Source organism: Morus notabilis, unplaced genomic scaffold, assembly GCF_000414095.1.
Source record: "Morus notabilis unplaced genomic scaffold, ASM41409v2 Scaffold42, whole genome shotgun sequence".
NCBI classification, from domain to species: domain Eukaryota; kingdom Viridiplantae; phylum Streptophyta; class Magnoliopsida; order Rosales; family Moraceae; genus Morus; species Morus notabilis.
In genome coordinates, this window is record NW_010360565.1 from 380,671 (window position 1) to 404,430 (window position 23,760).

Genomic DNA, 23,760 nt, shown 5'->3' on the forward strand with positions numbered 1-23,760 from the left:
TAATCTTTAAGAAATGTGGAGTCATTAGTCAGCGTTGTCGTTGACTATTCAGACGAGGAAATGACTAGTTGGTGGGCCCTATGTTTCAATAGCCGACAAAAAAACACAACACTGTGATTTTTATAAATTATTCCGTTTCGTTTTGTAATGTATGACCTCACCGCCGTAGGATCCAACGAAAGACACGGACCATCCAACATTACCACCCACTCAATATGATTATGAGCCGATCTCATCATAAAACAAAACGACCCCAGAGGTAAAGAAGAAGAAGAAGAAGAAGGAGGGGAGAAACCTCAAACTTCAATTCCAAATCGCTAGAATTCTGAGATGCAATTCTGAAAAAAAAAAAGTCAGAATTTGTGTTTTGTTTGTTTTGAAATTCCATTCAAAACACAAGACAAGATTTATGGGCATCGCCTGCGACGACGTCATTGTGATCCAGCCGGGAAAATCCGCCGGCGAGCCCTCCGTCCTCACCGTCAATTGCCCCGACCAGGCCGGCCTCGGCTGCGATCTCTGCAGAATTATCTTGGAATTTGGCCTCTGCATTACCAAAGGAGGTAACTTTTTTTATTTGTTTTCTACATATAGATTTCGTGCATGATTTGTGATCACAAATGTTTGGGGTATAATCACCGCAATCGTCACCATTTCAATCGTTTTTAGCTCATTTCAACTATAAAGGACCATTACTATTTGTTTGCTTTTACTAGGAACAAAAACTTTTGCTTTTGAAAGCATGAGAGGTCAACAAAAACTTTTGCTTTTGAAAGCATAAGAGGTCAATTTTTTGCCTGGTTGCAGGTAAGAGCCACGAATAATTTTATCATGAACTTATCAAAATTAAGTAGGTTCAATACACCTGGGATGATTGAATTGAAGGGAGCTTAACTTTCAGCCAAAAATGGCTAAGAGCCAAGGATAAGAACAAAGATAGATTTCTAAATATTCTGATTTATGATGAAAAGCGACGTACAACTTAGGTCTCGTTCATTTCACCGATTCGAGTTTTCAGTTTTAAGTTTTTACAGTAAAAAGTTCTCAGAAAATGTCACATCTAATTTTTTCTGCTATAGTGAAACGTTCTCAGAAAATGTCACATCTCAACTCGAATTGAAAACTCAAATCCGCGAAGTGAACGAGGCCTTAGTCTTGTAGGGTTTAAGCTGTGCTTCCATTAGCCTAAACGCACTGTAGTTTGATTACAACCATAAAACGTCAATAAACTTAAAAGTCCTTAAACGGCACAAATGCATAAAAGAAAACGACACAAGCTAATTAAAGAAAGTAAAGATGAAAATTAGTTGTGGGCCTAGCACGCAGGCCCATGGGCCCTGCATCAGTCTTCCCCACCGAGAAAAGAACTCGTCTCAGAGTTCTCAAGAGCAGTTGGCGCGTCATCTGGAGGATGGTACTCAAAGAGATCTGCAACATTGAAAGTGTTAGAGATCTGCAGGTCGTTAGGGAGGTCAACTACATAGGCATTGTCATTAATCTTGCGGAGTATGCGACATGGTCCAATTTAATTCGCCAGTAGCTTGTGATGAGATCCAGCAGGTAGATGTTGCTTTCGGAGGTGAACCATGACCAACAAGTCCCCTTAGGTAAAAACTTTGAAGCGGCGGCGTTGATCTGCTTGTTGCTTGTAGCTTGTAGCGGGCATTGGCTTCCTCGAGTTTTTGCTGCACTTCCTGGTGAACTTGCACAAACTGATCAACAAACTCTAAAGCAGATTTGCTCTTGACGTGGGGAAAAGCCATAAGATCAATAGATTGGTTCGGAGTCTTGGTGTAGACAATGGAGAAAGGAGCTTGTGGAGTGATTTGGAACGCTGTTGTCAGCGAACTCAACCTGGGGAAGAGCGAGGTCCCAATTGCGAGGTTGATCCCGGGCAACACAACACAACATATTGCCTAACGAACGGTTTGGTCGTCGGTTTGTGGATGGTAGTCGTTGCTAACTGTAGTGTGGTGTTCAATCGCTGCCATAAAACCTTCCAAAAGGTGCTAATGAATTTAACATCCTAGTATGAGGTGATGGAAGTGGGGAGGCCGTGCAAACGAACTATCTCTTTGAAGAAAAGCTTGGCCACATAACTCGCATCTGCAACCTTTTTACAATGAAGGAAATGAGCCATTTTGGAGAAGCAGTCGACAACTAGAAATACAGAGTCAACATGCCGAGGGGTTTTCGGAAGTCCAAGGACGAAGTCCATGGTCAAATCCTCCCAAATATTAGCTGGAATGGGCAGGGGGTTATAGAGCCCCATGTTCTAGGAGTGCCCCTTGGCACACTGGCAAATGCTACATCGTTGGACAAACCGCTCAACTTGCTTTTTCATGTGAGTCCAATTATACATTCAGCCAAAATCTCTATAGTTTTGTCACACCCCGGACGGGCAGCGAGGCTGTTACAATGCAGCTCCCTGTTAGACCTCTAGTTCGGAAAGTATACGTGAGAAGGGCCAAGAGTGCTAAAGAGGCCCAGCCAAAATCTCTATAGTTTTGTCACACCCCGGACGGGCAGCGAGGCTGTTACAATGCAGCTCCTTGTTAGACCTCTAGTTCGGAAAGTATACGTGAGAAGGGCCAAGAGTGCTAAAGGGGCCCAGGCCCAAATGAGATGGGTCAGGATGGCCAGGCCCAGAGGAGATGGTTTAGCCCAGAGATGGGGAAGTAGCCAGCTAGGTGGCTGTTACGGGGAGGCGTGCGAGTTGGTTAGAGGCTGAGTGCTTAAGGGAGAGCATCGAGGTTGGGTGGGGGGATACGGAGATTTTGGGTCTGAATCGATAGTGGGAGGTTGTGGGATTCCTCGAAAATCCCTCTCTATCTTATTTCTTTCAAGCATTTCCTTCAATAATTTCTCTTGTAATTTCCTTCCATTTCTGACATTCAAGAGCTACGTTGAAGCTCCTTGTTGCTGGATAAATAGTTTGAATTTAATAAAAAGGGACTTCTAGCTTATTCTTGTCTCCAGATCGCAACTAACCGTAACAGTAGAGGCTAGGTTCCTAACATTTGGTATCAGAGCAGGTTATCCATGGCTCACAGCGCGCTGGCGGCGGGTACCCTGGAGCGCATCGCCGGATTGGAGGGCAGCGTCGAGTCGCTCAGGGAGACCGCCGTGGTGATGGGAGCTATGGTGGATCACGTACCTCAGCTACGAGAAGACATAGGGGCCTTAGGAATCCGGATCGGGGACGTTCAAGGGTCCCTTCTCCGTTTGGAGACACTGCTGGGCCGCCAGTTTGAGGCTCAGCCGCTGATGCTACCGCGCCGGGAACAGGGTCGAGATCGGGAGCGGAAGATGCAGAACGAGTCGCCAGATCGGGGCCGTGGCAGGATGGACCACCGTGGAAGACGACTGGAACTACCAATTTTCCAAGGGGACGACCCACATGGATGGGTGTTCCGCGCAGAACGTTACTTTGTCATCAATGGAGTCGAGGAGGAGGAGAGAGTAATGGCGGCTTCAGTGTGCATGGAGGGGAGGGCCCTCGGCTGGTTCCAATGGTTGGACTCTCAGGTACCTTTCGCCGGCTGGCGGGATTTAAAGGCAGCCATTCTCCACCGATTCAGCCGCGCGAAGGACGGTGATCCGACGGAGAGGCTGATGGCGTTGCGGCAGGAGGGCTCGGTGGTGGAGTACCGGGATCGTTTTGAGGCTCTGGCAGCTTCCCTGAGAGGTATTCCTAAACCTATTTTTCGTGGTGCTTTCCTTAATGGATTACGTGATGATGTGAGGGCTGAGGTTAAATTGCACCGACCCATTAACCTCCAAGAGATAATGGACTTGGCCTAACAAATTGAGGATAGGAATGAGGCGGTGGATAGGCTTAGGAAGGGAAAATTGGGCCGGGGGTGGAGATATGAGGATTTTGGGAAGGGAATGGGCTTGAGTGAGAAGCCCAACCCCCTTCTAGGACATTCGGGAAACTCCCTTCAGTCCAATCCATCGAAAGAGTCAACCACTACCACTCAGACCCGAGTGTGGCCTTTGCAGCCGACAGGGACGGCCGAAGGGGGAAGGGCTGGATTCAAGAGGCTGACGAATGAGGAGATCCAGAGACGACGGGCTAAGGGGCTGTGCTATAGGTGCGAGGAGAAATTCGGTCCAGGGCACCGTTGTAAGAACCGGCAGTTGCAGGTACTGTTGGTCTCGGACGAGGATGGGGATGAGGATGAAGAGGCAGCCGAGGTGTTGGAACCACCCACCGAGGAGATCGGAGGAATGGCGGGTCTCTCCTTGAATTCATTAATGGGAATTTCATCTTTTAACACTCTGAAAATGAAAGGGAGTATCGGCGACCGCGAGGTGGTGGTTTTGGTGGACAGTGGGGCTTCCCACAACTTCTTGTCCCTCCGAGTTGTTAGAGAGCTGCACCTTCCCATGACAACCACGGGGAGCTATGGAATCCAGGTAGGTGATGGCGCCTGTTTTAATCAACAGGGAGTGTGTAGGGGGGTGGAACTCCGAATCCAGGGGTATCAGGTTCTGGGGGATTTTGTTCCTTTTGAATTAGGATGTCCGGAGGTAGTGCTGGGGGTATCCTGGCTGAAAACACTCGGGGAGGTCAGGGCTGATTGGTGGAAGTTGACGTTGCGGTTTCAGTCCGACGCAGGGTGGAAGTGTTTAAAGGGGGACCCCACGCTGAAGCTGGAACCGGTGAGTTTAAGAGCCCTTTCTCGGACATTTCACGGGAATATGGCAGGGGCGTTGCTAGAGATTTTTGCGCTCGAAGGAGGGGTGGAAGGTAAGGCCCATGCTAGGGAACCCGAGGCTTTACAGGGGGTTTTGGTTCGGTTCGCGGCTGTTTTCGAGGCACCTGCGGGTTTACCGCCTAGCCGAGCGCAGGATCATCAGATCATTCTCAAACTAGGGGCGGAACTGCCGAATATTCGGCCGTACAGATACCCCCAAGTGCAGAAAAACGAGGTAGAGAAGCTCGTGGCAGAAATGTTAGCTTCTAGGGTTATTCGGCCAAGTAGCAGCCCATACTCCAGTCCAGTCCTTTTGGTTAAAAAAAGGATGGGAGTTGGCGCTTTTGCGTGGATTATCGTGCTCTCAATCGACTCACGGTGCCGGATAGATTTCCAATTCCCATCATCGACGAACTCCTGGACGAATTACACGGGGCTGCCATATTTTCAAAATTGGACCTTAGGGCCGGATATCATCAAATTCGAGTCAGGGAATTTGATGTCGAAAAAATTGCATTTCGAACGCATGAAGGCCATTACGAGTTCTTGGTCATGCCGTTCGGCCTGAGAAACGCACCAGCCACGTTCCAAGCGCTTATGAATAAGGTTTTTCAGCCTTACTTGCGCTGTTTTGTACTAGTATTCTTTGACGATATCCTGGTTTATAGCCGCACTTCGGAGGAGCATCAAGAGCACCTCGCTACTGTTTTGGAGGTCTTAACGAAGGAGCGGTTGTTCGCTAACAGGAAGAAATGTGCTTTCGGGCAGTAGCGACTAGAGTACTTAGGACATGTGATCTCGGCTGCAGGGGTGGTGGCTGACCCGATTAAGGTAGAGGCAATTTTAGCTTGGCCCACACCCAAGAATGTCCGTGGGGTGAGGGGATTCCTGGGGTTAGCCGGCTATTACCGGCGATTCGTACGTAACTTCAGACTTTTGGCTAGGCCCATGACCGACTTGCTCAAGCGTGGTGAGTTCAAATGGACTAAGGAGGCAGGAGTAGCATTTGATGCCCTTAAGCTCGCCATGACCACTCTTCCGGTCCTTGCAATGCCAGATTTTGCTAAGGAATTCGTGGTGGAAACAGATGCATCAGGCTCAGGGTTGGGAGCCGTACTAATGCAGGAAGGGCGGCCTCTAGCCTACTTCAGTAAAATGTTATCAGGGACTACGCGGCTCCGATCAGTGTATGAGCGCAAGCTTATGGCAGTCGTATTGGCGGTACAAAAGTGGCGCCATTACTTGTTGGGGCGCCACTTTGTGGTGAGAACCGATCAGCAAAGCCTACGGTTCCTCATGGACCAAAGGCTACTGCCTCCCGACCACCTACGTTGGGCCATTAAACTTTTGGGGTATGATTTCGAGGTGCAGTATAAGCAAGGGGCTGCGAACAAGGTAGCGGATGCGTTGTCCAGGCGTGGGGAGGATGCGGCAGTGGAGTTGACGGGCCTGTCCATTCCGCAGCTAGTGAAGTGGAACGAGATCCGGCAGGAACAGAGGCAGGATGAGGAATGCGAGACATTACGAGGATGTTCAAACCGGTTTCTCAATACACCGGGACCTCTTGTGCTACCAGGGCAGGGTGGTCTTGCCACGGAATTCACCATGGATACACAAGATGTTGCACGAATTCCACGACTCGGCATTGGGGGGCCACTCAGGTTTTTTGCGGACTTATAAGCGTGTCGCAAATAACTTGTTTTGGAGGGGAATGAAGGGGGACATCCGCGAGTATGTTGCTAACTGTTCGGTTTGTCAACGTTCCAAATCAGAGGCCCTAGTGCCGGCGGGGCTACTGCAGCCATTGCCTATCCCAGTGACGGTGTGGGAGGACATCTCCATGGATTTTATTAGTGGCTTACCTAGGTCGCAGGGGATGGATACTATTCTAGTAGTAGTTGACCGGTTGTCCAAATACGCACATTTCCTGCCACTGTCACACCCGTACACGGCTAAGAAGGTGGTTGAAGTGTTTATCCGAGAAGTGGTAAGGCTCCATGGCATTCCCAGCTCCATAGTCACGGATTGAGATCCGCTATTCATGAGTTTGTTTTGGAGGGAATTGTTCCGTGCGCAGGGGACACACTTTAGTTGCGGCTCCGCTTACCACCCCGAGTCGAACAGACAAACGGAGGTCGTGAACAGGTGTCTCGAGGTGTATCTCCGTTGCTTCGTCGGCGACAAACCTCGCGGGTGGCTCCAGTATTTACCGTGGGCCGAATTCTGGTTCAATACCACCAATAATGCCTCAACGAAACACTCCCCTTTTCAGGTGGTCTATGGTTGGGATCCTCCTACAGTTTCCAGGTTCCAGGACTCTCCATCGGCCGTGGAGGAAGTCAACCAACAACTTCAGCAACGAAATGAGTTCCTGGATGTCCTTAAGGGACACTTATTGTTGGCACAGTGGCGTATGAAACGGTTCGCCGATGCTCATCGACGAGAACTTTCCTTCTCCCCAAGGGAACGTGTTCTCCTCAAGTTGCGGCCCTACCGCCTCAAGTCCTTGGCGCGGAGACCGAATGAGAAGTTAGCCCCCCGTTTTTATGGCCCCTTCGAGGTACTGGAGAAGGTAGGCGAGGTAGCGTATCGCCTTCAGCTACCGGCAGAGGCAAAGATTCACCCGGTTTTCCACGTTTCCCAGCTGAAACCCTTCAAGGGTAGTGACCCCCGGTGTCAGCCTCGTCCCCCTCAACTGTCGAATGAGTTGGAGCTACAGGTTGAACCTGCCGAAGTAATCCGGGGCAGGTGGATCTCTTTGGGTAGGAAGAGTGTGGCAGAGGTTTTGGTTAAATGGAAGGGTCTGCAGGATTGGGAGGCTACGTGGGAACTGCTGGATGCGTTCCAGGCACAATTTCCCCACTACAACCTTGAGGACAAGGTTGTCTTCGAAGGGGGGAGTGATGTTAGACCTCTAGTTCGGAAAGTATACGTGAGAAGGGCCAAGAGTGCTAAAGGAAGGGGCCCAGGCCCATATGAGATGGGTCAGGATGGGCCAGGCCCAGAGGAGATGGTTTAGCCCAGAGATGGGGAAGTAGCCAGCTAGGTGGCTATTACGGGGAGGCGTGCGAGTTGGTTAGAGGCTGAGTGCTTAAGGGAGAGCATCGAGGTTGGGTGGGGGGATACGGAGATTTTGGGTCTGGATCGATACTGGGAGGTTGTGGGATTCCTCGAAAATCCCTCTCTATCTTATTTCTTTCAAGCATTTCCTTCAATAATTTCTCCTGTAATTTCCTTCCATTTCTGACGTTCAGGAGCTACGTTGAAGCTCCTTGTTGCTGGATGAATAGTTTGAATTCAATAAAAAGGGACTTCTAGCTTATTCTTGTCTCCAGATCGCAACTAACCGTAACAATAGAGGCTGGGTTCCTAACACTCCCGAAGTAGGTGTTCCCTCAAGGAGCTTCGTGGGATACAAAGCTAGTTGCCTTTGAAGAGACACCCTTGGTGTAGATGAAAATCGACACATGGCCAAGAAGAGGAGCATTTTCACAAAATGTCTGGGAGGTCCTCATCACGTTGTTCAGGAAATGTCTCAAAACCAAGTATTTCCCCATGCAAGACGGTCAGGAGGTGGGACCGGCTACTGAGTGCATCCGCAACTTTGTTTTGAACTCCTGAGTGATGGCGGACCACGAATGTGAATTTTTGAAGGAATAGCACCCATCGAGCATGCATCTGGGTGAGATTTTTCTGAGAATTAACAAATTGCAACGCATGGTGATCACAATAGAGGATAAATTCCTTGTAGATGAGGAAATGTTTTCAATGGCGGAGGGCCCGAACAGCTGCAAACAGCTCTTGCTCACAAGTGGTCCGACGTTGGCGAGCTTCATTCAACTTTTCATTGAAGTATTCAAAAGGACGGGCCATCTTGCAAAAGGACAGCTCCAATCCTGGTCATACTAGCATCAATTTCTACGTCAAACACTTTGTCAAAATTCGGGAGTGTGGGGACCGGTACGATAACAAGCTTTTCTTTGATGGCAGCAAAGCTTTGTTCTTGGGGCTGTGACCACTCGAATCGACCCATTTTTAAACAGTCAGTGAGAGATGTGACGATAGAGCTGAAATGTTGGTAGAACGTCGCTAACCCGTGAAAACTCCGAAGTTCATGGACTGTTTTGGGAGCTAGCCAGTCTTAGATTACCTTAATCTTCTGTGGATCAACATGAATCCCATCCTCGCCGACCACAAAACCCAAGAATAGAAGGCAAGAAACAAGGAACTCACACTTCTTCAAATTTAGGTACAGCTTGTTTGCCCGCAAGGTCTCGAAGATATGTTGTAGATGCTCCAGATGCTCTTTTTTAGACCTAATTGACAAAATTGGCCGAATGAATATTTCATATATCTCAAAAGGGTATTTGTACAGAGTATTCATAATCTATTCTAGGAAAATTCAACTATTCAATCATCTAACAACTAATACCATGATTCTAATACATTAATTCCTATCTAAATAAGGGAATATAATTATATAGAATTATACAGCTATACACACCAACTCTCTCACTCAAGTTGGTGCATAGATATCGCACATGCCCAACTTGGATAATGCTGTATAGAATGGACCACTAGAACGGCATGAGTCATCATATCAACTAGTTGATCTGCACTCTTAATGTAAGCTAGAGTCTAGGTTATCTTTGATGTAGTTCCTGTCAAGCTCAATGTGCTTAGTCCTATCATGTTGTACTGGATTATTTGTGATCTCAATAGCTACCGCATTATCACAGAAGAGCATCATAGGTTTCTCTAAACCAAAACCGAGTTCACTTAGGAGAATCCTTAGCCAGGTTTGCTCCGTAGTTGCATAATGAAAAGCGCGGTATTAAGCTTTCGCACTAGACAATGACGCCACATTTTGTTTCTTGCTTCTCCAAGTCACCAGGTTTCCCCCAACAAATAATACATATCCTGACGTAGACTTCTTATCCAATTTGGATCCGGCAAAGTCTGAATTTGTGTAACCGACAATGTCAAGATGTTCGTGTCTGGAGAACATTATACCTTTGGCTGGAGAGGACTTGAGATAAGCCAAGATATGATTCACTGCACTCATATGTTGGTCAACCGGATTGTGCATGAATTGACTCACAAGACAATGACACCACATTTTGTTTCTTGCTTCTCTAAGTCACCAGGTTCTCCCAACAAATAATACATATCCTGACGTAGATTTCTTATCCAATTTGGATCTGGACACTGACTGCATATGATAAGTCAGGTCTAGTGTGAGTTAGATAGATCAACTTCCCCACCAATCTCTGATATCTCTCTTTGTTCGTTGGAATCTAATCAGGATAGACGGTTAATCCGTGATTCACCTCAATGGGAGTATCCACAGGTTCACAAGCTGAGTTCCTAGTTTCAGCCAAGAGATCTAATATATACTTCCGTTGGGAGAGAAAGAGTCCATGCTTGGACCGAGACACTCAATGCCCAAGAAGTATTTTAGAGATCCAAGTCCTTCATTTCAAATTCCTTAGACAAATAGCTCTGAAGCTTCTCTATCTCACTGGAGTTCCTACCTGTAACAATGATGTCATCAACATAAACAATAAGCAGAGTAATATCATCACCATCTCTTTTATAAAACAGTGTGATCCGCCAAAGCTTGCTTGAAAACATACTCCTTCATTGAGTTGCTTAATCTACCAAACCATGCTCTTAGCAACTGTTTCAACTCATACAGGGCCTTCTTCAGCTTGCACACCTTACTACCTTTTGGTGTAAACCCCAGAGGAGGATCCATATACACCTCTTCCAAAAGATCGCTATGTAGGAAGGCATTCTTCACATTAAATTTGGCCAGTCTAGATTAACTGCAAGAGATTGTATAACTCTAACAGTATGCATTTTGGCCATAGGAGCTAAGATCTCTTGACAGTTGATTCTGTAGGTCTGGGTGTAACACTTGGCAACTAATCTAGCCTTGTACTTGTCAATTGTCCCATCTGACTTATATTTTACTGAAAAACCCACTTACACCTTACCGTCTTCTTCCCTCGAGGTAACTCAACCATCTCCCAACTGGAGGGCGTTCATCTCATCTACCATAGCGAATTTCCACTTAGGATCTTCAAGGGCTACTTGAAAATGACTAGGAATAGACACATAAGACAACTGAAGGGCAAATGCCAGGTGAGTTTTAGACAAACGACGATAAGAGACAAAGTCAGAGATAGGGGAAACAACATTAGAAGATGATTTTGAGAAACCTAACATATCAGGTTCTTTACGTTCACGAAGAGGATATCTCCTAACTTCTTGCGGATTCTAGGCAACAATGTCAAAATTAGGATCATTTTCAAGGTTTTAGGAGAAGAGACACGTACCTCAGGATTAATTTCAGAAGAGTCAGCCCATGGCATGGTAGTTTCATTTGAAGGGGTATTGAGTTTGGAGGGGGCATGGCAGTAGCATCCTTGTGTATCCTTTTTGAAACAACTGAGCTGGTTTTTCACATCTTTCACTCCTTTCCTTAAATGCAGATGTAGCACCTACGAATTTTCCAGGTTCAGCATTTTCAGGTTCATATTCAACATTAACAGGTGTTTCACTTCTTCCTACCAAATCCTCCGCCTTACTCGAAGTCTCCTCCCCCTTGCTCGAAATTCAAAACCTTTTCTCTTCTAACCACAAGCGTTCCTCTTCCTTACTATTTATCTCCGCCTGAAGAGGAACCAAAGATGCAAACCAAGAGAAATAAGACTATTGTTCACAGAATTGAACATCCATGGACACATAATATTTTCTTGTAGGAGGATGAAAACATTTGTAGCCCTATTAAGAACTAGAGTAACCAAGGAAGACACATTTAAGAGCTCGAGGGTCAAGCTTATCCCTATGATGAGAGTGCACATGAACATAACAACAACAACAACAACAACAAGCCTCAATCCCAACTTAATTGGGGTCGACTATATGGATTTCACTTTTCTACACGGCTCTATTCGAAATTATACTTTCCTGAAGGCCTAGATCTAGAATGTCTTTCCTAACGACTTCGGTCCACATAATTCTTGGTCTACCCCTCCCTCTCTTAGTATTAGGTATAAGATTGTCCTCCCAAGCACGGACAGGTGCTTCTAGCGATCTACGTTGGACATGCCCGAACCACCTCAAGTGGCATTCGCGCACCTTATCTTCTACTGGTGCTACACCTACTTTCCTACGAATAACTTCATTTCTTATGCGATCCATTCTCGTATAGCCACTCATCCATCTTAACATACGCATTTCTGTCACACTCATCTTAAATATATGTTGTCTTTTAATGGCCCGACATTCACTACCATATAACATAGCTGGGCGGATTACAGTCCTATAGAACTTGCATTTCAACTTAATAGGCATCTTGCCGTCATATAAAACTCCCGTAGCATTCTTCCACTTAACCCACCCTGCCTTAATCCTATGTTGAATATCCTCTTATATATCTCATTCGTATTGCACTATAGACCCAAGGTACCTAAACTTCCTAGAAGCCCTAATCTCCTCACCATCTAAAGAAATTCCATCACTCTGATTACTTGAGTTACTAAACCTACAATGCATGTATTCAGTTTTAGTCCTACTTAACTTAAATCCATTTGTCTCGAGAGTCTGTCTCCACAGTGCACATGAACATAACGCACAACCAAAAACCTTAGGACATAGATTTAAGGCAGAAGGAATAGTGTGAAATTTTGACAACATCCTCAAAGGAGTTTGATAATCAATGATACAGGCATGCATTCGGTTAATAAGAAAGACAGCGGTCATGACAGCCTCGGCCCAAAAATGTTTGGGAACACGCATAGTAAAGCATAAAGCCCGAGCTACCTCAAGGATATGCTGGTTCTTACGCTCTGCTACATCATTTTGCTGAGGCGTGTAGGTGCATGTTATTAGATGAAGGATGCCATGTTCTTTAAACAAATCAGCAAGAGATTGATTCACAAACTTGCGACCATTGTCAGAATGAAAAACTTGAACCGCAGTATGAAACTGTGTGGCAATCATTTTTGAAAATTGAGGAATAACACGTATAACATCATTCTTAGATTTCAACAAATATACCCAGCTGACCCTAGTACAATCATTCAATAAAAGACGCAAAGTATTTATGTCCTGAAGCAGAGGGAGTAGAGAAAGGACCCCAAACATCATTATAAACACATGTGAATGGAACTTGATTTTTTATTGAAAACTTATTTTGAAAGGTACACGATGATTTTTAGCACAAATGCATTGTTTGCACCTTAAACTAGAAACAAAATCATTCTGAAATAACTGAGGAAATAAACGTTCTAAATAAGAAAAAGATGGGAAACCCAAACGGCAATGCCATAAAAGAATCTTCTCTCTATCAGCGTCCCTCTTGCTACTTGAAAGCCATGTCCATGCTTAGATTTTAAGTCCCTTGTCCCCTCCAAATAGTAAAGACCTCCCCTTTCCTTACCAATGCCAATCGTCATCTTCGTAAGATTGTCTTGAAACACATAATGAGTTGAATGAAAGGTTACAGAACAATTAAGATGTTTGGTGATTTTGCTGATAGAAATGAGACTATTAGAGAGATTAGGTGCAAGTAAAACAGAAGACATGGAGAATGATGGTGAGAGTAAGACGTTCCCTGCCCCTATGATTGGCATAGGGGTCCCATTAGCAACTTGGACAGACTTAACAGGTGAAGGCATTAGAGAGTCAAGCAAAGAAGAATTACTAGTCGTGATCAGTGGCCCCTGAATCAATAACTCAAGTGTCAGTGGCAGTAGAAATAAAGGCCAAACCAAAATTACCTTCCTCAGAAGACACTTGAGTTACATGAGAAGCAGAAGATGGAGAGATATCTGTGAGAGCAACTTGAGCAGATTTCTTATTTTTCCTTTCAGCTTGCTTGAGTTTGTACCACTTCGGATAGCCATGCTTCTTCCAGCAAACATCTTCGGTATGTCTGGTGATGTTACAGTGAGTGCAAAAACGAGAACAGGAGTTGGAAGAAGGAACATGGTTTGTTGGCAGAGAGTTGTTCTTTTGGGCAGCTAGGGCTGAGGCCTCAGTGCGATCTTCTGTTCCCGTGGTGAGTTGTCTCTGCTCTTAACGACGTATTGACAAATAAATTTCTTCTTGACTTGGTAGAGGAGAGGTAGCCAAAACACGACTACTAACTTGATCTAAATTGTGATCAAGACCTGTAAGAAACATATAGACTCGATCCTCAGAATACGTTTCCTCTGTTTCTCAATATCTGTTGAACACGTCATATCATTGGGCCTACGATAATCAAGGTCCATAATATTGAGTTCAATTCATTGCAGTACTCTGCACAGGCGGACCATCTTGACGCAATTGAAAGGACTTCTTCATCAATTCATAGACTTCAGAAGAATCATAGACGTCAAGATAGCTCCTCTTGACTGCTTCCCAAACGTCTGATAAGAACCTCACAAAGACAAGTGAGACCCAAGATCAGTAAGGAATTTTGTGCAGGACCGATCTAACTCAAATTCTCAAACAAGCAACAAGAACCGTGACCCATTATCTATTAGAGATAGGAACCACAGGTATATGAAATTTGGAAGACGCCACACTCAGGAAAGAGGAGAAGGATTGTGAGTGATAAGTCTAATTGAATGCCACAAGAAGAATCTTGATAAGTTCAGAAAAGTTCTCTGAAGAACTGAAGAGAAAACAACTCTCCCTTGTTAAGTATTTCAATTCATTGATTTTTTTTTTCAATTTTCGGAATTCTTAATCTTTATACTTGGAACAACCCTCCAAGAACAGGAAAAGCAGCGATTAAAGCTTTACAACAACTCATAAATCAAAATGGACCATATTCCTTGTTTCTAGTCTGCTTAGACTACTAAAAATAACAAAATAAAGCTAAACAAAGTTAAGTGACTAAATTCAATGTATCTGAATTCAACTCAGCCATAAATACAACTAAATGACTCTAATGACATTGACTAAGTCTTGATCTTCATTTGGAACCATATTGGACTTTAACTTTTTAGAATCAGCCCAAAGTTCTTGGATCAACCCATTGAGTGTTTCTTTGATCCTCCTAGCCCTTGCCCTCGTGATTGGCCCAATTGGTATATGCAATGGATCCTTTGGTGCTTCTACTATATTCTTATCAACGTCCTTAGCCGTTCCACACTACGCAAATTGGGACATTAGTTTGTCAGTCATGGAATTAATTAGCCAAGACTTCACAAGAGTATCTTCAGCCTCCCATTCATCATAGCTTGGATCACTCTCTGTAGGTGCAACTTTCCTCCCTTTAATATAGCCCTTCTTTTTCCTGCCAGCAATGGGACCAAACACGATAATTAGAACCATCCAGTTTAATATGAATTGTAGAAGAAGTCTCATAAATGGTCACAGTGGAGGGCTTTTGGCTTTGAGGAATTTCTAAGTCAAGCTTTGTAGACATGGTGGCTAGGGTTGGTAAGATGGCAGCTAGGGATTAAGCACAAAGAAAGAAAGAAAAGATAGTGGAATTTTTTTTTCTCCACTCTGATACCAAATTGATAAATTGGCTGAATGAATAAATCATATATAAAGGGGTATTTATACAGAGTATTCATAACCTATTCTAGGAAAATTCAACTATACAATCAATCTGTTAACTAATACCATCAATCTGATAACTAATACCCTGATTCTAATACATTAACCTATCTAGATAAGGGAATATAATTATATAGAATTATACAGCTGTACACGCAACTGACCTGCTAAAAACCAAAATATCAACAAAATACACAACAATAAATTTACCAATAAATGGCTTGAGAACTTAATTCATAAGACGTATGAAGGTGCTAGGTGGGTTGCTTAGACCGAAGGGCATGACAAGCCACTCTTACAACTTTTCTCGCCTCTTGAAAGCGGTCTTCCACTCGTCGTCGGGCTTAATGTGAATCTGATGTAACCGGACTTGAGGTCGAGCTTGGAGAAAATCTTAGATCCATCAAGTTTATCAAGCATGTCCTCTAGGCGCGGAATCGAGAACCAGTACTTAATAGTAATCTTGTTAATGGCTCGGCTGTCTAAGCACATCCTCCAAGAGTCGTCCTTCTTGGGTACTAAGAGGGCCGGCACGGCACACAGACTAATGTAACAAGAATCAGTTGTTTTTGCAGCAATTCATCTATTAAGCCTTGTAAAATGTCATGCTCGTGAGGGCTCATTCGGTAGTGAGGCCGATTTGGTAAGCTTGCCCCAGGCTGCGAGTCTATTTGGTGTTGAACTTCACGCATTGGGGGCAGCTCGGCTGGCAACTCTTCCGGGACTACGTCGGCATAGTTGGCAAGGTGATGTTGGATTTCGGGAGGTATAGGGTGCTCTTGCGCGGCAATCTCTTTGAGGAGGAGAGCCATCATAGGCTTGTTGTCGTTGAGCTCCATAGTGAATTCCGCACCACTAACTGTGAGAAGAACCGGTTGTTCTTGTGTGGGGGTTGGAGGGACTGGAGTTGTCGAAACCAGCGAAAGAAGGACTATTTTCCATCCCTTCCAATGGAAGATAAACGTGTTGACCTTGTGAGTTACGTCCCGGTCAAATTGCTAAGGTCTACCTAAGAGAAGGTGGCAAGCGTCCATGTCTAGCACATCAAAAGTCAATTCACCTTGATAAAGCTTGTCGATAGAGAAAGAGACCCGGCACACCTCTGTCACTTGGCTTGCTGCCCCTCTCTTAATCCAGCCCACCTCGTAAGGATTTGGGTGTTTTTCAGTTGGCAAAGAGGGGGCCTTAACCAAGGCCTTGGAGACGACGTTCTCTGTGCTGTCGCTATCAACTATGAGATCACAAACCTTCTGGGCAACGGTGCATTGAGTGCGGAATAAGGCATTCCTTTGAGTGTTGCTAGACCTCTTTGGAGTCAATAATAGTTTCTCAATAATGCACTCAACATGCTCTCCCTCATCCCCATGCACAAATTCGGCCACATCATACTTATTTCCCAGTAGGTTCGCATCATCAAACTCATGCCTAAACTCACAATCATCCTCCACTAAAGCTACTTGTTTCCTGCTGGCTCATTGCATCAGTAGCACTTTCCCAGAGCTGGTCTTGCATAAGGATTCACATGCCTAGGGGCAGGGAGATTTACCTTGCTTCCACCAACGATTCCTTCTCCCGATCCTTTTGGGACAGAGTTATTCCCAAGGACAGGTGGATGAGGTGCTCTGGGGTGGTCTCCAGCGCTCTCAGCAAATGAACGTCGCTCTTGTGAGCTCCTACTAGCAGACTTGGATAGGTGTGCCTCAGCCCGGTAAGGTAGGTTGACCACTTCTGAGAGTGTCCAAATCGACTGCAGATCTAGTTGATCTTCGATTGGTTCCTTTAATCCCCCAAGGTAGCGATCTACCTGTTGCCTCTAGCTCTCAGCCAAATCTATTCGAGCACTTAGCTTGTAGAACTCCTCTGTGTAATCCGCCATAGTTCGGTTCCATTGTCGACACTCCTGGAGCTGATGGTATAGGATATGCTCATAGTCAATCGGAAGGAAGCGAGCTTTGAGGAGTTGCGGCATCCTAGGCCAAGATTGAATGGGCAGTCTTCCTTTCTTAATTCGATCAAACTGGATCTGTTTCCACCAAGCCGACACACCACCCTTGAGCCTATATGCAACAATTTTTGCTCGTTGCTTTGTAGGGGTCCCAGAATAGTCAAAGAAATTTTCTATTGTTTGCAGCTAGTCCAAGAAATTTTCTATGTGCAAATGGCCATCAAAATATGGCAGGTTAATTTTAATTTTGAACTCCCGGTATGTCGAGCACGATGGTTTTGGGGTTCTCTCTCATGCCTCATTTCGTCCTTTAAGAGTTCTTCTAGATCCTTACTGGTCTCATATTCAGTAGTTGGAGCTTGCTGCGGGGGAGGATGACGGTCATCGGCGCCGACATCGTCTGACGAGTCGTTTGGTTCCCGCTGTTAGATTCTTCTTCGATGGTGCTTCTGAGGTTCAACAGGCCTTTCGCGAGCTAGTTCTTGATCCCGAGTTGGTTGGTCTCGTTGGTTCACCAAAGGGTCATTAGCGATCTGAGCCAAGCTTGCCGCATTTCTTGAGCAAAATCGGTAAACTTCCTGTCCATACCACTTATAGCTGCCCACCAGGCCTTCACGGCGGGGTCTTCACCATCGCCGAGGTGACTGCTACCCTCCTTACTCATCATCTTCGCCAGGGCTATAATAGAGGCTCTGATACCAGATATGGCGCAACAGTCTAATTAGAGTTAATGGGAGCTCAACTTTTCAGCCAAAAATGGCGAAGAGCCAATGACAAGAACAAAGATAGATTTCTGATGAAAAAGCGGCGTACAACTTAGGCTTAGTTTAGTAGTGCTGTGGATTTTGGAAAAATTGCTTTTAGCTATACTGAAGGAATAAACAGCTGTTACAAAAAGTAGCGGAGTGTTTGGTAAATTATAATTATATTAGTTGTGTTGGTTCCAAAATCATTGTAATAGCATTTGGTAAATTGTGTGGTTAAATTGCCGTGGGTAGTTAAAATAACCAAAATAGATATGGTATGAAACTTAAATATATATAATTTTTTTTGGTATTTAGAAATACTTATTTAACTTAAAAAGAAAAAGAAAAACATAATGCTTGTTTAACTTAAAGAAAAAAACAAATTTAAATAAGAAAGGAAGCATATAAAAATGTGTTTGTTATTAAGAAATACTCGTTTAAATTAAAAAATAAAAACTTGATTTGGTGCTGAGGTATCTAACATTAAATTTATAATAATTTCTTCTTTTTTTTCATTTCTTCATTGACAATATGTAGTTACAAAAAAAAAAGAGCATTAGTGAGTAATCCACATATACAATCTAATTTATCATCTAGGTAAAGACAAAATATACATTTCACCCTCAAAATTGTGGTAAATTGTATATTTCTCCTTTACATTATAAACTTGCTTCAAAAAGAGGGCCTTTCCTATTGGCCATGGGAGATCGGAACAATATATCTTTTGAGCGGAACTACCATCACTTCCCACCCAGAGTTCATACGTAATTTGCATAAGCAAGCCACGAAGTGAGCATCGTCTTTGTAGATATCCAATCTGGAACTGAGTAGAGCTCATTATCCAAATCAATAATTCCATCTTTTTTAGTTCTCTCAATGACTCCACCCTTCTCATTATTGTAGGCCACATAATCACAAGACTCAATGTAAGGAATTTGATCTAACAGAGAAACAAATCTAAATATTAATGATCAATATTCTTATCTATATACCTTTTTTCTTTTATAATTATGCTCATCTACACACATTCCATCAACAAAGAAAAAACTCTATGCAAAACATATATAGAACCATAGAATCAAGTCAAGTGTGCAAAATATCCATATTCTCTAGAAAAGCTTCTCCATGACACTTTTTACAAGCTCTACACTCGAAAAACTTTACAAAAGAGAAAGAAGATTCACACAACGGAATTGGATAAATCCTAACAAGTTCTCAGAAGTGCACTTTTAGTAGAGGCATTGAAGGAAGTCAACTTTTTTCATCACACAAACAAAAAACTTTTCCCAACTTTGTGTTTTTTTAACTCATAAGGGTACCAAATTCTATCAAGAGCTGAAACCATGTGCAAACATTTGCCATTCCATGTTCATAAGATAATAAATTCAAGTAGTTTCTTTAATAGAGTAACACAAATTGATCATGGAGACAATTTTTAACCAAGATCTCTTTTTCTAAAGTAAATATCATTGTGAAACTTCAAGCCAAAATATATATATATATATATATATATATCATTGTGAAACCAATTATCACTATTCCAAGTTCAACAAGCTAGGTTAGATTGATAACATCCTAAGTGCAAGTCATCCAAAAGATTCAATATTTCTATTCGTCTCTTCCAAATTAACCAAAATTATATCTAAGAGAATCAAAAGAAAAAGAAAGAACATGATTGCATTCACAAAATTCAACGTGTCATTTTGAGTTCAACAAAAATTTTGCGCTGGAAATTCAATTTACATAACCATTTACAAGCCAATTCTCAACCAAGAAATCCGACAAAATCCCAATTACCCAACAAAAATCCAAACATGAAAAACAGAGAAACAACATTAAATTCTGAAAATACACACACACACATACATATAAAGAAATGAAGATTGAATGTTTAGTATTTTACCAGAATCTGGATAAACAAGATTGAAATTCAAGTGAAAAGGAACATCGGCAAATCGGAGGTACCCGCCAAACCCACACCCACGCCCACACAACAACGACGTCGTTTCCTTCTTCCTCTAACCAACTCCGGCAGGAGCCGGTCATCATTTACACCGTCTCTCCCAAACAAACGAAATACAGAGCAGAGAAAAAAAAAGATTTTTTCCAAAATCCATCAATCCAGAGAACAAAAAACCAAATCAACATTCAATACGAAACTAAATGGAGTACTTACAAAGGCTATTGATATGATGAGCTCCAACCGGCAACCCGACAGTGTCCAACTAGCCCGAAATCAGGTAATCCTAACGAGAACAAACCAAGTCTCACCGAAAGAACAGAGAGAGATGAGAGACTCCGCCTCGCCGAAAAGCGCAGGAACAACTCGGAAACGGAGAAAGGGGAGTCCGAGAAAGCATAGTGAGAGAAGAGAGAAATAGAGAAAGAGAGACCTTTGCCTGAGAGAGAGCACGTGAAGAGCAAGTGAGAGGAGAGTGCAAAGGAGGTGAAAATTTGTGATGGACATTTCTTACATTCAGCAAGGTTAATTTGGGAAATAAGAAAAATTTCATTAAATGTGGTGATGGATTCCCGCACAATCTAGAATCAGAAACAACCTTTGGGCTGCTTCTGATTTTGAGCCCAAATCCCACACAAATTCTTTAAGAAGTACTTTTGAAGGTTTTTACTAAACACAAAAAACAGCTTTAGCTAGGTAGAGAATTGATTTTGGGCTCCCAAAATCTCTACCAAACCCACCCTAGTCTTGTAGGGTTTAAGCGGTGCTTCCATTATCCTAAACGGACCGTAGTTTGATTACAACCATAAAACGTCAATAAACTTAAAAGTCCTTAAACGGCACAAATACTTAAAAGAAAACGACACAAGCTAATTAAAGAAAGTTAAGCTGAAAATCAGTTAGTGGGCCTAGCACGCAGGCCCATGTGCCCTGCATCAGTCTTGGCCCTGCATCATTTTGTCTCAGGTTTTGTTTTTGTTTTTGTTTTTTTAACCTCCACAACTTATATTTGAGTTTCATACAGTAGATTTTTTTTTTTTTTTGGTGCCAAAGTCCTGAACTAGAATTGTTAATCTCTTTTACAAATTGTTTTTACTGGTTAATGGTTTGGTTTTCCATTTTAGATTTTTCAACTGATGGAAGATGGTGCTACATAGTTTTATGGGTTGCTCCGAATCCTAGCTCGCTTAAAGTTGATTGGGAAAGCTTGAAAAGCCGGCTTGTTTCCATATGCCCGTCATGTGCATTCCCAGTTTACTTAAATCAGCATTCAAACAATCCATCGCCTTCTCCTGTTTACCTGTTGAAGTTTTTATACCTTGACTGGAAAGGACTTTTACATGGTAATTAAAATGAGTGTTTCAAAGTATTTGTTCTTAGTTCTTTGATTTTTTTTCCCCTCAAAAAGAAAGCTGGTAGAGTAGAATGGCATTGCTTTTGCATTTGGGCAGATGTTACTAAAGTCCTCTGCGAGCTTGAACTAATAATCCAAAGAGTAAAAGCGATGCCGACCCCGGATGGCAAAGTTTTGGACCTTTTCTTCGTTACAGATTGCATGTGAGTTTTGTATATTGTATACTAGGGAATCTCACATCTAGTTGCATCATATAAAACGCAGTCTTTAACTCAGAAGTCATTATGCATATAAGGATTCTTTTCTGTTGGCTATTTTGCTTCACAGTCCATTCGTTTGAACGTTGAAGTTGTTTTTTTTTTTTCGCTTTTTCAAGTGATTCAATTTTTCGAAGAGTTTTTCACTTCACCTAGTCAACCAGAAGTTTTTGTTGACAATATATTGTTTGCACTTTTTTAATAGTTCTATACCAATAATCACTTCATTTTTTTGAGGGAAAAATAAGAAGTTTCAAAAATTGCAACATGTGATAGGGTCGTACATCATAACAGTAGTTGATTCATGATTGTAATTACCCTGACCATTTTATATTTTTGTACACATTTTAATAGGGAACTATTACACACAAAGTTGAGAAGAGATGCCATATGTGAGCACCTGATGGCTGCTTTGGGAGACTATTGTATTGCCTGTGAGATTCAACTGGCTGGGCCTGAATATGAAGGTTTGCAAGGGTATTCTTCTCTTGCACCAGCCATTGCTGATGAACTATTCGGTTATGAGTTGTCGGACTCAGAAGCCCGTCTGCAAGCTCTTAGCCCGGATACAAAATTGAGAAAGACAGCTACTATTACTGTCGATAATTTATTGAGCCCCTCTCATACCTTGCTTCATATAGAGTGTGTTGACCAGAAGGGCCTCTTTTATGACATTTTGAGGACCTCCAAGGACTACAACATTCGGGTACTTCTCATAACTTCATTCTTGGCTCTTTTTAGTTCCTTTTGACACAATTAGGAATCTAAATCAGTGTCCTGACCCTTTACTGGTGCTCTGAGCTATTACTCTTTATGCCTTTTGTTAGACTGTTTGCTATTAGTTTCGTAAAAGGATCAGCGGGATGCATTATCAATAGATGGTTCCATTTAAGCGCTTTGCTGAAAAGGTTTCCTGTTGTTTTCTCATTTAGATCGCATATGGTAGATTCACTTCCAATGTGGAAGGCTTCCGAAAAATTGATCTATTTATTCAGCAAACAGATGGGAAGAAAGTTTTGGATCCTGAAAGTCAGACTGCATTATGTTCTCGCTTGAAGGAAGATATGATTAATCCAGTCCGAGTAATCATTGCCAACAGGGGTCCGGATACAGAACTCTTGGTTGCTAATCCGGTTGAGTTGTCTGGAAACGGAAGGCCCCGTGTATTCTATGATGTAACTTTGGCTCTAAAGATGTTAGGAATTTTTATTTTCTCGGTAAGATATCATATCAATCTTTTTAACTATTATAATTATCTTTCATCTCCCAAGTGATTGAACTCCTTTCTTTCCTTGGTTTACAGGCTGAAATTGTTCGGCATACGACTCCTGTTCGCCAGTGGGAAGCTTACAAATTTCTTTTGGAAGAAAGCCGTGAATTTCCATTGGCGAGCAGTCGAGCTAGGAGTAAGATTGTGGATAGAGTTAGAAGAACTTTGATGGGTTGGTAAGGTGGTTAGTTTCACATGGGAAAGGTCAAGCAGTGTTTCCATTTAGTAACTGAGCCCCTTTTCTGGCATATCTGTCCTGTCAACGCAAATTTACATCTCTGAATCAGAGATCATGTTTGTCTGGTATAAGCAAGTTCAGAATGAGCAGAAGACGCTTCTCTGAGATTGTAGAAGTATTTTGTTATAATTTTTACATTAATTAAAATTCTGCAACTGTTTTTTCTTTTGCTTAAGAATTTGTCTCCAATGATTTCTCGTCCCTCCCTATCCCTCTTCGTTTGTTGTCAATTTTCTGTTGTCTATGTGGATTCCAAATATCTAATCCACTTTTGAAGTTCTGTGGGCCGTTTGGTAAACTAGTTCAAATGTTTTGAACCAAGTGTTCGGCAAATCTTTTTAAGGTTTGGTTCAAACCATTGATTTGATGTTTTAATCAAAACCTAAGGGCCCGTTCAGTTCGTTGATTCGAGTTTTTAATTCGAGTTAAGATGTGACTTTATGTGAGAGCTTTTTACTGTAGTAAAAAAGTTAGATGTGATTATTTTTTAGAGCTTTTTACTGTAGCAAAACTCGAATTCTAAACTCAAATCGGCGAAATGAACGGGGCCTAAAACTGTGAGAGTTTGTCCCCCCGTGTTTTCAATGGTTTGAACCCAAACTTTGTGATGCAGGGAACAACACTAGTGCTTCCTAAACGACCTGTGGTTTCTGATCTTTTGTGTGTTATGTCGTCTGTGTATGTTTCATTAAGTTGCTTGTCGTTTTTGGTTGTAAGCTGA

General features: G+C 43.0%; 1 protein-coding gene across 1 annotated transcript; it reads left to right on the top strand.

Moving 5' to 3' along the window:
• Nucleotides 1-243: 243 nt before the first annotated feature.
• LOC21409006 (ACT domain-containing protein ACR9) lies at nucleotides 244-23,245 on the top strand. Its single transcript, XM_010096736.2, has 6 exons — nucleotides 244-563; nucleotides 21,045-21,263; nucleotides 21,372-21,477; nucleotides 21,886-22,237; nucleotides 22,464-22,748; nucleotides 22,835-23,245. The coding sequence occupies exons 1-6, from the start codon at nucleotides 410-412 to the stop codon at nucleotides 22,979-22,981; spliced, it is 1,263 nt and encodes a 420-aa protein (XP_010095038.1). The 5' UTR covers nucleotides 244-409; the 3' UTR covers nucleotides 22,982-23,245.
• Nucleotides 23,246-23,760: the final 515 nt, after the last annotated feature.